The following is a 17,070-nucleotide window of genomic DNA, read 5'->3' as shown; positions in this document are numbered from 1 at the left end:
AGAAAGTCATCATTATTGTCGTCATTATCATCATCGTCATCATTATCACCATCATTATCACCATCATTATCACCATCGTCATTATCATCATCGTCATTGTCATCATCGTCATTGTCATCATCATCATTATCATCATCATCATTATCACCATCGTCATTGTCATTATCATCATCATCATCATCATTATCATCATCATCATTATCACCATCGTCATTATCACCATCGTCATTATCAATATCGTCATTGTCATCATCATCGTCATCATTATCATCATCATCATCATTATCACAATCGTCATTATCACCATCGTCATTATCATCATCGTCATTATCATCATCATCTTTATCATTATCATCATCGTCATTATCATCATCGTCATTATCATCATCATCTTCATCATTATCATCATCGTCATTGTCATCATCATCGTCATCATTATCATCATCGTCATTATCAATATCGTCATTGTCATCATTATCATCATCATTATCATCATCGTCATTATCATCATCATCATCGTCATCATTATCATCGTCATTGTCATCACTATTGTCATCGTTGTGATGGTCTTTGTCATTATTATCGTCATCGTCATTGTCACTGTCATCGTCATCATTATCATCATCATCATTGTCATCATCATTGTCGTCATCGTTATCATCATAGTCATTGTCATTATCATCATCGTCATTGTCACTGTCATCGTCGTCATCGTCATCATCATCATCATCATCATCACCATCATCATTATCATCATCATCATTGTCATCATCATTGTCGTCATCGTTATCGTCATAGTCATTGCCATAGTCATTGTCACTATCATCATCGTCATTGTCACTGTCATCGTCATCATCATTGTCATCATCGTCATCATCATTATCATCGTTATTGTCATCACTATTGTCATCGTTGTCATTGTCATAGTCATAGCCATAGTCATTGTCATTATCATCATCGTCATTGTCACTGTCATCGTCATCATCATTGTCATCATCGTCCTCATCATTATCATCGTTATTGTCATCACTATTGTCATCGTTGTCATTGTCATAGTCATTGACATTGTCATTATCATCATCGTCATTGTCACTTTCATCGTCATCGCCATCATCATTGTCATCATCTTCATCATCATTATCATCATCATCACTATTGTCATCGTCGTCATCATCATTATCTTCATTTTCATCCATCGATCATCCATCAGTTATTCACCAACCGATCTTCATCCTGAGCACATTTTCATTCTTTCTGTAATTGACACAATCCTGCAAGATTAATCCATTTACTAAGCCATAGAAACAGGAGAAACAGTGTAAAAACAGATGCATTACATTACACTAGAGAAAGTAATTGACCTTTGTACTGTCACAAAGAAACTGGCCTCCTATATCAAATCATGTCCTGTGTTGTTGTGTTCACTACTAACAATACAGCATAGGTTTGGATTCACATCTATATATTTAATGCATATTTTTGGTTTGAGATTTAACTTTCAAAGTAAAGTAACAGCAAATAAAGCAAAACCAATGCACAATATTCACGTCAGTTTATAACGTACTTCATTACACTTAGTGAAACAGTTTATCACTACATATGAATTTTTATAATTATATGAGCACTTTGTTTTATAGAATACTTGTATCGAGTAATTGCTTCAAATGAAGCGGGATCAGGAATCAGCACCTGGAGTCGAGGTCGTTCTAAAGCAGGAAGTAAGTAAATATTTTTATTTATTATTACTTGTCAAAACACAAATATAACATAAGATATCATATATGCTGCATGGATTTAATGTTTAGGAAAAAAAACATTACTGTACCGTCTATTCCAGTGCTGGGCAACAAGCAGCCCTAGTGCCAAATGTGGAAAGAGGAGCCTTCACCTGCAGCCCCCGCTACTTCCTGCTTTATAAACTGCATAGTGTTAATGTCTCTCTTATACGCCCAAACCTGCACATGGACACATGATTAAATTTGGCAAAAAGGTCACAGTTTTATTTAAACATATATATATATATATATATATATATATATATATATATACATATATATATATATATATATATATATATATATATATATATATACATATATAGGGTGGTGGCGAGAGTAAGGAGAGTCAGCTAACAACTAATTGCAAAACCAAACAGTGGAGGCTCAGATTGCCACTGCACCACTGGTCCCAGGATATAATCCTTTATGATTGGTTGGTGCAAAACATGGCTTCAGAGTGACTACATCCCTTCTGAACTTGACCACGACGTGTCCACACAAAGCAGGTGAAAGGGTCCTCCACACAAGGGGGCCAAGAGTTAAGTTGCCTCCAAAGGGGCAGTGACCTGCAGCCGTAGCACCGTATTAATTAGTCACCTCCTCCGTGACAGGGAAAGAAAACTGGTTAGCGAGACTTCAAAGGCAGACATTCATGACATTTGCAGGGTGGGAGGGAATTGTTTAATGCAGGAAACAAGAGACCCAGCATTCACTGGGAGGGATATATAGGTGTGTTTAGGACACTCCCTTTGGATCTTATTGGCTGGGGACGCAGTAGGCTTAACCAAGAATGGGTAATTGCATGACGTTCACACAAATACATGATTTTAAGTGCGTTTGGCTTATGGCCTCTCTTGTGATAGTCAGATGTTTGTTGCAGTGTGTAACACTTGTTTAAAGTACCTGCCTATTATTACAGATGTCTCGTTCTTTCATTAAATGTATTCTTTAGCTTATTACTGAGATTAAGGGTAATGTGTGGCCCTTTTTGAGGGCCAACCAAGTGGCCCCTAAACTGTATCAGGTTGCCCATTACTAGTCTGCTTTTCATGGTTCACTCTTACAAACCACACCATACCGTACATAGGCATAGTAGACCATTGGTCAGACAAAAATGACATTGATGTATGGATTGACTTACATATAGCCTTACACTCAACACATACAGAATACCTGTCCTTACAATTCTAAATAGAAAACTGATACAATAAAAATCGGGCAACAGCAGCTACATAGTCAAAATTTCTAAATAGAGTCAGGGCCGGTGCTAGGGTTCTCAGCGCCCTAGGCAAAATTTCGCCGCTCTCCCCCCCCCCCCCCCCCCCGCCACTAAATATATAAATAATTCGATTTTATTTACCTTTTCTGTCTTTTCTATGGCTGCTCCTCGCCTTCTTCACACAGGAGGCGGAGCGATGCATGGAGTGCGATACTTCACTGAGGCGCCGCCGGACAGACTGTCACATGATCACTGACTGGCGTCAGTGATCACGTGTGGGATGCAGACACTAAAAAACAGCGGCGGCACCCTCTTCTCTCCCGAGCCGCTGAATAGATTAGAAAATCTAGTCAGCGGTGCCCTGCAGGTCCTGGCGCCCTAGGCAACTGCCTAAGGTTGCCTAATGGGAGCGCCGGGCCTGAATAGAGTTGCAGTATGCTGTTTGTGATGAATATCAACGTTTATCACAAAGGCTGATGGACATTGAAATCTATATTATTTCATTGTTATAGATGTATTATTAGTTTTCAATGTTTGTGATGGTTCTGCTTTAATTATAACTAGGCTGTGCAATCAATATAACAATACTATCTTATATAAAAGGATAGCAGTGTGTGTAACATTACAGTAATGGTGGCCCATCTTTGGCTCTGAGATATTCACTGCAGGGTGGTTTCTTTCGGTTGCTAAACAAAGATCAGCTTTTCTGCAGTAGTAAGGGTTAAAGCATTAGTAGTAGTCCAGGCTGCTGTCAGGTAGCATTGTGGTAGGTAGATAGATAAGAAGGGGGAGCAGAAATGTTAATACCAATGAATTACACATAGGGGGAAATTTACTAAAGTAGGGTTTTGCAAAACTGAATGCTTTGTTGGCATTTTATCTACAGTTTGTTAAGTGTGAGATCTTGAACGGCAAAACTACACATCAAGTTGCATGAATTTAAAGCATCAGTCCTTAAACCATCATCACAATTATTGCACATTAGCAGAACACGAATCGTACAATGTATCCCATAGCGATTTGCTAATAATAATATATTACAACAGGAAGTACAAGAGCACAAGGCCCAGAGAGATGGACACAGTTGACCACTGTTGCCTCTATAATTATCTTTGTGTTAAAAGGGTAGGTACCATTCAGATATATCACAGCATCTGGATGTACCCGACCAAAGAGCTCACCCAGGCATATGAGCATCATATGATTGGTTCACATCCTACGCAGGGATTGGACGGCAACTATTTGGGACCTAGAAGGAAGTACGGGGTTCTTTTTATGGCCTGAGAAAATTTCAGGTCACATTAAAGTTCCAGCTTTTGTTTTTAAAATGATGGGAGCCGTACCTCTGGACGACGTCATGGGCGAGATCCATCCTTCTGCTGTCGAGTTTGCAGCACATAGTTAAGACAAGAGATGTCTAAACAAGGAGGATATTTCGAACTGCCTGCAAAAATTAAATAAGTGAATTTTACAGTATTTTGAACTTTTTTTTTTTTTTATTCGATCAATATTACTGTGTTGAAGTACGATGGTAAAACCAAACAAATTGTGTAACTTTAGTGCACTGAAGTCAGACAGCATTCCTTGTGACATTTTTAATCATACTTGTCCAGCAGAAAAGTGCTCCTGGAAATGCTTTTAAAATATTAGTAAGTTTGCTTGAATTTAACACCTCTGGGCACAACATGGATAAAGGACACGGTCGCCATCTTCCCAGTAAAAATGGGACTCCATGTCTATGGTATTAATAGAAAACCTTCCAAAATTTTGATTTAGAAATTTGGGCAAAATAAACCCCGCCCCTGCTTCACCAAAACTGTCTTGAAATTGACCAATTTAAGTAAACTCCCCCCACTTTCTATTAAGCGCCCTCCACTTTTGCAGCTCCATTAATCGGAATATTCTGACAAATTCAGGACATTTGGGAGGCATGTAATAGGGAAGAAAGGTGACAAAGATAGGCTGGTATTTTACCCTGAAAAGTGGGCAAATCTAATGAAGGTAAAAGCAGATCCTACTAAAACGTGACTCAATACCAATTATAAACAAACACTCCACGTGTTATTTATAATTGCTATAAAAGTACAATTTGAAAAAACTTTGAATATTAAGGGCATGTTTACATCTGAGAACCCTTTTAATGCATAGCTGATAAAAATGGAACCATTGGCGTTCAGTGTAGTAGTTCACATACAATGCACTCTCAATGCTACTTTTAAGGTATTGGAAAACAGTGTGGTTAATTGACAAAGTGGTAAACGTTCTCTGAGCAGCATAAAAAGCAGGTTTGGATCCAACATGAGCCTTGACTCACCCTAGTGTGCCTAGATTTCTGCCAAAACGTTTATTTATTGTCTTTGCCCGCGGGCAATAAATAAATAAACAGGGGTATTATCATTGGAAGGAGTGGACTTCCGTCTTTCAAACAAGAGTACCCCCAGCTTTCTAAGTGCCAGAGACAGGGAGATAGACCAAGCATTTTCCATAGACCTGAGTGGACAGTGGCCATGCACGATTCCGACGGAGGAAAGATTCCTTATCTTATTATGTGATTGCTGCTTTAAAAAGTGATCTCAAAGTTTCTTTCACAATATTTGCAACACAGTATAAATGTATAACAGTTGTTGCTTTATTTTAATTTAATTTTATTCTCCCATATTAGATCTATAAATAAGATATGTTTTAGGGTTCTGTTTTTAAAATGTATGTAACATTTATGTTAGATTAAGTTATGGAGCTGCAAGTTTTGCTTTTATAAAAATCAAACACTATATTGATGTATGATGTGTGACTCTCTTGTATTTGTCTCATATAGTTCCATTAAATGGGCAATCTCCCTTAAGAGTTCTCGGTGTACGTGGATCCAGTGTGGAGGTGGCCTGGGACAGGCCAGCTGGGATCAGAGGAATAATTGAGCAATACATTCTGAGAGCAGAGCCTGAGAACAGCCCTAATATAGTCACAGCTGCCTTTCTAGACCCCAACCAATGCAATGGTAAGTAAAGTATTTGTTGTTATTTTATTGATATATAAAATGAAGACAGACAAGTACTACATTGTATAAAAGACAGTTGTCATGGGTCTCCAAGATTACTGCTATGTGTACATTGACCAGTTTAAATAGCAATATTAACTTAAAATAACAACACACACAATTCATTTGCTTAAATGTCATGTGATCGGAATAGGGCTAATAAAGTCCATGGGGTATATTTACTAAACTGTGGTTTGAACAAGTGGAGATGTTGCCTATAGCAACCAATCAGATTCTAGCTATCATTTATTTAGTACATTCTACAAAAGGACAGCTAGGATCTGATTGGTTGCTATAGGCAACATCTCCCTGTTTCAAGCCCGCAGTTTAGTAAATATACCATCAATTCTCTGTTGCCTGGCAGGCTCAGTGGACTCATCTACAATGCTCTCTGTCTCCTATTGTCTCTGCTTGTTAAGGAGGCGGTCCCAGTGATGGCCACTCCTATCTCCTCTGTGAACTCCCATGTTTCTTCTTTTTCTTCCTCCTCTTTGGCGGCAGGATATGACCTCATTTCTTCCTCTCTCACAAGACTTGAATTGGCTGCACCTGCGTCAGCACGTCCTTACTGTAAAATGCCTATAGCCATCCGCCCATTCCCAACCCCTTTTCGACCCTCAAGTTGTAGGTAGTCATAAGTGTCATTTGCATTCAGACATGAATTGCACTCATTGTCGTGAGGTCTGTGCATGTGCAGAGCTATGTCACACAACATACAGCAAACAGACGTACATCCGAATATGAATTTGCATTTGTATTTATTTTTGCAAAACATTTAATACAACTTTGAAACTCTACGTCAACTTGGGACCATGCTGTATTTTATTATGGCACACAGCAATAGTTATAGCTGAGTATTAACAATAAACCTATTGATATAAGTATATTTACACAACAAGCACCTAAACGAAGCATAATCTTACATTTTACCATATAACACCGGTACAGGTCAGGGAAATAGTTTAATGTGTCTTGATTCCGATAATTTTTCATTGGTTATTACATTTACGGCTTCTTTATATGTGACCTTAACAAACAGCTTATGACATGTATAAGTGCACTCGGAGCGGTGATTCCTGCGCTTAAGTGCGGGGGCTCGAGCCGTAGCGATGAACGATGTAGCCATTTCGCTATAGCAAATGATAGCAGAATTAGTCCTTGACAGGTCCAAACCTTGGACTTTATCGCATGTAAAAAGATGAAATACAGGTTACGTCTGCACAATTTTTTCACATAAAATATATTTATGATTTAGAGAAAAACAGGGTGACTCAACATCACTAAAATTGTCCAGTGAAAATAATTTAGTACCCATTTTTCATGGTCCAAATACACCTCGCTATCAATCTGCTTAACTAGTCTCATATGCTGAACCGATTTCCTAATTCTAGGAAAGCGGGGGGGGGGGGTTTAAATGGAGTATGTTTGGCTTTAGATGATGGCAGATTTACCAGTGTTTTCTACTGTCTGGCAGTGTAAATGTTAAGCCAGAGAGTTTGATTGAGGACAGGAAACTACGGCAAGTATATGTTTTTGAGATATGCTATGATATACTGCAATAACTTTGCTAGTAAATCATAGGGACGCTCCATAGCATGCTGTGTTACATTGTGTTTCCGAAGGAACAATATTTAACACAGATGTTTGCCAATCCCATTAGTCTGCATGGTAAGTGATAGAATCTCAGTTCAAATGGACACCTAAACACAATAATTACTGCATTCATCAAAACAAAGCATGTAGACGTCCTTAAGACCACCAGCACATTGAACTGAAGAGGAACGTAATAACATTATGACTCTCAGAGCCTCACATAGGATTTTTTAACTAGTTGGTGACTCCCTTAGGCAACTACACAGTAACTTGTGTCAGGGATAGTGGGAGACTGGATAATGTTGACATTCTCCAAATAATATTATTAGGCTGGACAAAGGCAATTATCCCACCAAGTTAGTGGCTCCCGATGAAAAGCATACTGTGTTTGGGATCAAAGTGACTTGCTATGAAAATAAATCTGTGATAAATTAAATCATTTAGGGCCTGATTCATTAAGGATCATCATCATCATCATTTATTTATATAACGCCACTAATTCCGCAGCACTGTACATTGGAGCTTACAGTCTAAATTCCCTAATATAGACACACACTCACAGACACAGACAGACAGAGAGGGAGACTAGGGTAAATTTTGATAGCAGCCAATTAACCTACCGGTATGTTTTTGGAGTGTGGGAGGAAACCGGAGCACCAGGAGGAAACCCACGCAAACACAGGGAGAACATACAAACTCCACACAGATAAGGCCATGGTTGGGAATCAGGCGCGGGCTGACGGACGACAGCCCGGGGGGCACACGCCGCACAGACGGCCGCATCACATGACACGTGATGCGGCCGCGTCATCAATGACATTGATATTACTTCCGGGGAGCGGGCGGCCCTAACAGCCGTGATTCTGAGCGGCCCGGGGGGGCGATGTCCCCCTGCCCCCCGGCCCACCCGCCCCTGTCGGGAATCGAACTAATGACCCCAGTGCTGTGAGGCAGAAGTGCTAACCACTAAGCCACTGTGCTGCCCATGTTTTTGCCAACATTTGTTTTATAGCAAAGGATCTTAACTTAAGAAACTTCTTATTTCAGTCTCCTGCACAAAACCATGTTACAATGCAAGGGGTGCAAATTAGTATTCTGTTTTGCACATAAGTTAAATACTGACTGTTTTTTCATGTAGCACACAAATACTTGATAGCTTATTTGTACACTGAAATTTAAAGTTGATGGTTGTGCGCTACATGGAAAAACAGTCAGTATTTAACTTATGTGCAAAGCAGAATACTAATTTGCACCCCTTGTATTGTAACATGGTTTTGTCCAGGAGACTGAAATAAAAAGTTTCTTAAGTTAAGATCCTTAATGAATCAGGCCCTTAGTTTGGAAATGTGAACCGCCAATTACTGCATAGACATGTGGCTAATTATTAATACATTTACGCAGTTCATGACGACGTCAGTATGAGGACATCGGGAATGCATATGGTAGTTTGGTGATTAGGTTGAATTACCAGGTCTGCCTATGGTGGGTCTGATTCAGATGACACATTTGCTTGGAAAATGTGTAATGTAATACAATATGAAGTTAATTTCATAGTGATTACCAGAAGAGATCAGTAGTATGGTTGAGCTTAGGGTATAGACATTTCCTAACTTATGTTTTACCATTTCAAAGGAAGCCCATCATTTCTTATGCTTTAAAGGAAAAACACTTTCCAAAAGAATTAAATTTTTAACAGATCAGCGGCCCCTTTCGCCCTTTTCTCCGTGTTACAAATAATCCATGTCTGACAACCATCTTAATGCAGTAGTTGTCAGCGAGTGCATCTTATTGTAACACCGCTACCGTTACAAGTCTGGGAGGGGCCTTGGATTTTGTGTGAAATTCTCCCAGAACTTTTTTGGGGATCTAAAAATGGCATTATCCAATCCCTGATTTTCCTGATCTCATACATCTATTTACATAAAGGGTCATATAGTGAATTGCTTTCATACAATTAAGGTCTGCAACCTTAGTGGAAATGAGCGTTGATGGAAGAAGAGAAACTGGAGTTGGAGGGACTGTGAACAAGGCATAAATATTACAGGTTCTTATCTTATCCATGCAAAAGCTTATGTAATTCAACTTCCGCTCTTAATTCCAATAAATAAATTTTGAAAAATGCTGACAAGAACAGCTCTGCAAACACCAGCTCCAGTTATAAACCCCAACTATTGGGGGCACCCTCCCACGTTGGGGATCCCACCCCCTTCCTCTGGCTGTGCACAAGACCCCCATGCAATCAGAGTGAAGCCGCTCTGTATTGATTAGACACTGACAGGCCGGAGCAAGAAGAGGATCTCCCCATTGATTATTTTTGATGGCGTTTGTGCACTACAGTTGCCAGTGGGGCCTGGATGCCAGGAAATGCTGGTGCTTGTAGTTTTATGAGTTCCAGCATGTTCTGGCAGCCATGGGTATGCTGGCACTTGTAGCTTTAGATGCTTACCCAAGCAATTTAGGCATGCCATGAGTTGCTGGGACCAGTAGTGCACCAGCAATCATGATTATCAGTTCCCCTTCCGCTGCCGCAATAAGTGTATACACGGCTGTACCCAGGCTGCAATTACATGAATACACCTTTATTGTACACTGCACAAGTCACTTCCCTACCTCGCCCTAAAGTGGCGGATCTGTGCATACGGATCTGCACATGCGCAGCTTGTTTTCTGGGCCAGTGCAACTTTGTGTAGTTTATGTTGTGCATCAGGCCTGCTATGTATAATGATGATGCCGTTACTGATGTTAGACCTCTGTGATGCCTTTCTTGTCACGTCAGTGGTGTTTGGCAGAGCTGGTACCTGTAGATGCCGTTCCACAGAACGGCTGGAGAGATATGTTATATGGACACATAGCTGAGAAAAACTGCTGCAAAATGTCTGGCCTGAATGTAAATAATCAGTAATAAGGTTATTATAATTACCTTTTCACTGTTGCTCTTATAATTAGGTCCTGCTGCTGACAGTCTTGTCGTGACCTTTACCGTGCGGCTGCTCTTGCCATAATGTCCTGAGGTTACCAGCCAGTTGTTTCCTTCACTTTTATAGCCATAGGGGCTCTGTGTCACTGTGTCCTTCCTGATGCGAGACTTGTGTAATCTATTGGTTGTCAAGTCAAGTCAGTGGTGGATAAAGTTAGTCAGTACCAGTGGTTATAGCCTGCACAGAATGGCTGAAAAGTACATAATCATTTATCCTTTATTTGTGGTATGAGCAGCATAGCAGGGCAATAGGGGTCTAGAATCGTACTTCTTCACTGCTGAATCTTAAATGAGGGCTAGTGTCGGCCCTGTTGTCTTGTGGGCAGCTCTGTGGCATAGCAGAGGTGTATGGGTGCCACATGCACCCGTCTCTGATTTGCGCAGCGTTAAAAGGGTCTTTTGGAAGTGTCTAGAAGTCGACCGTTCCTCGGAAGTGCTGGACCTATCCCTTTTGGGAAGCGGCCACACCTTTTCTCGTGTACACTCCTTCAAAAGTTGGGAGCATGTATAAGCATGCTCATATATATGCAAACAATAGAAATATTTATACAGTTTTTCAAACGTTACTTAAAAAGTTTTACTGTTTCCGGAGAGCATCAGGAAAATGTGTCTATTGAGAGAAGAGGAATGCTATAGTTTAGCTGTTTGCAGGTAGAAGTGTTACATGAAGTGTAACAGCAAAGATGTTGTCACTCAGTCTGTTCTAACTGCTTTATCATATTTATTTGTGGTTCATCCTGCAGCATAAAACTGTTCAGGGAGGAATAACCAATATGTCTATTTGCCAGGGGCTAGCTGGCAAATTTTAGCTCCAGGGGGGTTAAACTCGGCTCTGCAGCCTATTAGGAACATTTTAAAGGAAATAAAATCAGTGACCAAGCTCAAAGTAGCCCACTATAGCACCGGCCTGGGGAGGAGATGTTCTCCAGCCTCCCAGTCCAGCCAGCCCTAGCTCTTTGCCCATCTAATTCTAAAAAAGAAATAAAATAGTAATATAATAATAATAATAATAATAATAATAATAATAATAATATTATTGGTACTTTTCCTCTAGAACTTCCTTCATTCTGCAAAAAAAAAAGAAAAAAGAAAAATGACTGCATAAATGTCAGTAGTGATCTTTGTTATGGAATTGCTGACTTTGTAGTCCAATGTGAACACTTGCTGAGCGTAAATTTCACAGGCAGGCGATAAGATCAAAGGGAATCAGTGGGTAATGAGAGCGGAGTAGCCAGTTTTTTAATTGAATTAAAACCTAGGTGACACCGATGCAGACACCTGTCCAATTACAGACAAGCCTAGGTGTTTACCGTTGCTGTACAAGCGATTTGAAGATGACAGAAGTCTTTCCGCCCACAGATTAACATAATGAAGGAGAACAGATTACAGTGGATGCCGGCCAAAAAGCTACATTGGCAGCTCAGGACAGAGAAGTAGATTGTTGAAATATGTAAATAAAATTGGTACACACTCTGTTATCCAACATTTGACCTTTTTGTACTTGTTAGTAAGAAATGAACAGGTTTGCATTTATAAATGTCACATTAGAGTACCCGAGTTGTGTGGACTGCTATGCCCTTGTAATGACATAGGATGTAAATGTGTATATATGGGTAAGATCATATACATTCTGTATTCTATATACAAGAGGACCAGGTACAGAAGATAGAATTATTATATGCTTATTTTATGATAAAGTTTATTTTTACTTTTTTCGCTACCCCAGTGTTACAAGCATCTGTATCAATTTAATAATTATTTTACAAGTAAATTGAAGCACACACTTGTTTGGTTCCACAAAACAAAATGAAGATGGATTTCCAAAATGAATGGTTTGTGCGCACGCGCAGATGTAAAAAAGTGTATTAAACACAGAGAACGCAATTTGCAGTCAACTTAAGATGAACCCCTCAATATTCAGAGGAATGCCAATGATTTGATACATACAACATGTTAACGGTTATTTTCAAATGGGCAAATGCATAGTGCATTTGTTTTCGGCAGCTGACAAGGAGCACAAGCACTTTCAGTCACCTGCTCAAACGCTCAGGGCCGCTAAGAGAAATTTCGGGCCCCAGTAACGTCTTGGACCATTCCATAGCCACCGATGGGCACAGGGCCACACCGGGTTGGTGGCTCTTCCAACCACCACACAAGCAGGCATGGGTCCCAGTACCTTGTACCTGCGCTCCCATTAATGGCGGCCCTGCAAGCGCTGCGCTCATCCATTTGTGTAATCGCCAAACTGTGTAAATGTAGGAATGTCACTTCAAAGACATGCTCAGTTAATACTTATTAATGTATTAAATGAGTCATAGCAATGTGGGGACGTTGGACCTGTTTTTTTCATTACATATCAGGGGGTAAATGTATCAAGCTGAGAGTTTTCCGGCGGGTTTGAAAAGTGGAGATGTTGCCTATAGCAACCAATCAGATTCTAGCTATCATTTTGTAGAATGTACTAAATGAAAGATAGCTAGAAACTGATTGGTTTTTCAAACCCGCCGGAAAACTCTCAGGTTGATACATTTACCCCCAGATCTTTGTGTATTCTAATGTTTTTATAAAATTAGTATTAGGGCACAGAAGAAAGGGCTTTCCCCTGATATTAGTGCCTGGTTGGTGTAAAAGGCGAACGTATTGAAAGTTTAAGCTAAGTCTCAACATATGGAACCTGTTCCCACTTATCTTGTTTATTTGACAGAATCAGGAGTCTGTATATGAAATAACGAGCAGTATTAACATTTGGATAAAAAGTAAAACATTGCCTACACTTTTTTAGGAAATTGTCCTGATACAATCTGATACAGGGCAAAAAGCTTAAACTACAGTCATTTAACTTGCTGTGAGATTACTGGCTGTGTATATGAATGCACCAATCCGCACAGAGCATTTCTACAAAGCGGATCTGCCTGGCAGTCAGTTGGTTGCTTTGTTAGAGAAGCCCCTCCCTCATCGCATCTCAACCCGCTGCAGAGGAGGGACAATGAGGCCGGTGGGCATATTAAGTTATGTAGAAACACTCCACTTGTGTCCTGTATATTATTCTCGGTTAGGGCAGCAAAGAGAAATTTGGGGCCTCGATGCAGACACTTTTTGGGACCACCCTCCATAGGTGGGTAGGAAGAGGGATGTGTGCTCAGACACTCAGTGATGGCACTTAAGGGGGCGTGGTCACAACGTGTTTGGGGGCGTGATTGCGCATCTTTAGACATTATGTATTAAACTGTTTTGCTTTCACCGACCTGTTATTGCAGCTTTCACATCTTGGATTCTTGTATGGATCCTGGAATGTTGGGACCTGTTGGAAAATGTAAATATGGAAAACCAAGCATGAAGTGAACACACTACATAACACAGATCACTTAGTATATAATACATACACTATAATAAATTAATACATTTTTTATGTCCTCCCCAGTCACATCAGGCAAACCCCAGCCACCTCACGCCACCCCCACCCACGTCACATCATGCCACGCCACTTCAGAGCCACATCGCCGCAACCCCCAAAGACATCATGCCATGCCACCCCTGAGCTACATCACATCACACCACCCCAACCCCCCAGCCCCATCACACCACCCCCCAGAGACACCACACCATGCCACCCCCCACCCACATCATGTCACCCCATGGACACATCACGTCACCCCCCAGCTCCATCACACCACCCGCAGAGACATCAAGTCACCCCCCAGCCAAATTACACAACCCACCATAGACATCACACCATGCCAACCCCCAGCCACATCACATCACCCCATGGACACATCACACCACCCCCCAGCCACATCACACCACCCCCCATAGACATCACACCATGCCAGCCCCCAACCACATCACGTCACCCCATGGACACATCATACCATCCCCCAGACCCATCAAACCATCCCCCAGAGACATCACACCACGCCACCCCCAGCCACATCACGCCACCCCCAGCCACATCACACCCCGCCAGAGACATCACACCACCCCCTCAGCCACATCACGTCACCCTCCAACCACATCACGCTACTCCATGGACACATCATGCCACCCCCAGACCACTGTACTTAACTATGCTGTGCTTGTGCTGTTGACATCCATCAGAGTGGATCCGTCCAGCAGAGTGAGCAGGGAATCTCTAGATCTCCTCGGCTGATGTCATCACCTGTCCGGGAGACTTAGAGCAGCTGTCAGCTCCCTCCCTCCCCCTTAACTCCACGGGTGTGTGCATGCGCCACCCACTGGAACAAAAATAAAGTAATTAAAAAAATGGAAAAATAAAAAATAAACTCTAGAGGCTCTAGTAGAGGACCCTCCCCCCTCTCGGAGAGAGTAATGCACAGCCTGTGATACATATTAATGTCCAATAGTGGCCTTACTTGAACGTTAAATAGTATAAAATTAAATAACCCTAAAAAGAATAATCCTTTGAACCTGTTAGATGTCTTGAAAAAGTATTTTTATATATGATCAAAAAACTTATACTGCAGACGCTTAAACATTCATGTCAATTTGACAATTATTAAGAGCAGTTTAATGAGAGTAATCTGCTCCACAGTAGTCTTATGTTTAGCAGGAGTGGACGAAATGAATTAACATTTTGTACATCACAAGCCCCTTACACGGTAGGCTAGAAATGTGCTCCATCAAAGTTTGTTCCAATTACCTGATTTTTCTCTTTCTTTCTTTTTCATCCCCTCTACCGGCAGCCCCAGTCTTCACTGTGTTCTATGTGGAGGAAAGAGACAGATTCAGCATGTACTAGCAGCGCAGATCTTATAAAAGTGATGTCACATGGGTGCACTAGACTGCTGCAATCATCCACCTAGACAAATCTCTACTCTGCTTATAGTTTGGGGAATACGCCACCCCTGTTGTACAAGGGTGATTAAACTGTATGGAAGCCGCACGTAACGTAATCAGTTTTATGTGAAAGGGGAGGAGCTTTCCTTACGCTACCTGCCCCACCCCTATCCCAGATCCAACCCCCAAAATTCAGGGGATTTAAACTGCTGGGATAAATCCTATTTGTGCTGTCACTTTTCTTCATGCCCCGCCCTAGAGATTCCTTCTGGCAGTGCACCTTATGAGGTATAGAGCAGTGATGAAGGAGGGTTCTTCCTATATCGCTCCGGTATAAGATCGCTACAATTTATGTATGATGACCGGCCAGAAGCATCACAATAGTTTACACTGTTACATGTCCTCTTCGTACCTGTAACTTAAAAAGTATATAAGTTAGGTAATGGGGGCTGTAATATGAAAAAGTTAGTTGGGTTTAGTGGAATATAATAAAACAAATAGTTTACAGCCATTAAAATCAGATTGAAAAAGCACAAAGGTGAGTACATTATGGGCCTGATTCATTAAGGAATGTAAATACCGGTACGTGCTGTATTTTGCATAAAATCGCTCTGTGCATACCCAGAAACTACCCAGAAACTAATCAGATGCCAGAAAATGCAGCAACATCTGATTAATCTTCGTGCACAAAGGACCCATACTGCAGCCTATGATTTCAGGGACGGAACGGGGAGGGGACTGGGTGTATTCACATAATCAATGTACAGTAAAGACGTGCCGAGGTCAAGGGTATGCAGCAGTATCCAATTCGAGCTTGGGCATCTCAGAGATATGTGTTTTCTGTAGTATCACTTGCACTAGCTACAGGTCGGGTGCAAGTGCCGAGTGATAGTGATGACGGCTGTGTATGCAGCTAGAACATGTGTTTGCAATCAGGAGCAACTGTAAAAGTGCATTTTATGTGCAGTAGACATTAATAGATGTATTTTATGGGGGGGAAAACAAACCTTTTTTATTTTTTAATGTGTTATCCTTCATGACTGTATTTTTAACAGGTGACATGATTTGAATAGATTTTTTTTTTCTTCTGCGTTCTTTTGTGACTTGATATTCCACATATGTATTGGACGTATCCCGCAGTGTAGACCCGTATTCATCATGTTGGATACCGAAATGCGTATACCCGATACAGAGGTTTGTTTTGCGTTCCTTCATGAATCATGTGCAAGGCAGAATGAAAAGGATTTTAGACTGTGCCTCCACAATCCTAAATGGCCCCCATTGGAAAAAAAATATAAATCCTATTCAACAAAATATAATTTGAGAGATGTATTTCACTGCTGAACCCGTATTTTTATCTCACACAGTGAAAACTTCCCATCTAATTTTTTTAATCATTGGATTCTCCTACGATCTTTCAGTTTTAGATCAAAAGCAGAGCGGGGCAGCTGCAAGTAGAAGGTTGATTGCTTGATTGCTTTCATGAACCAAAACTTCTGAGCGCTATTCAGACTTTTTGAATTTCCAAGGTGAACCAGGTCATTTTTCAGACAGCAAATTGTTAAGCAGTTTCAGTGACATTCTAAACTCTTTCATGTTGATGTTGTCGCCAGTAGGAATTGTAAAACAAAACTCTCAAACGTTCTAAAAAGCGAAGTAGTTCAGAGAACAGTCT

General features: G+C 40.8%; 1 protein-coding gene across 1 annotated transcript in view; it reads left to right on the top strand.

The window, feature by feature from the left end:
* USH2A (usherin) overlaps nt 1-17,070 on the top strand; it is a 558,840-nt gene that overhangs the window by 242,780 nt on the left and 298,990 nt on the right. Inside the window, exons 29-30 of the mRNA XM_075204257.1 lie at nt 1,638-1,718; nt 5,813-5,992. Coding sequence (XP_075060358.1) covers nt 1,638-1,718; nt 5,813-5,992 — 261 coding nt within the window. The remainder of the gene's footprint in view (nt 1-1,637; nt 1,719-5,812; nt 5,993-17,070) is intronic.

Source organism: Mixophyes fleayi, chromosome 3 (genome assembly GCF_038048845.1).
Source record: "Mixophyes fleayi isolate aMixFle1 chromosome 3, aMixFle1.hap1, whole genome shotgun sequence".
NCBI classification, from domain to species: Eukaryota; Metazoa; Chordata; class Amphibia; order Anura; family Limnodynastidae; genus Mixophyes; species Mixophyes fleayi.
The sequence above is the reverse complement of the archived record's forward strand: the minus strand, read 5'-3'. Positions and strand labels throughout refer to the sequence as shown.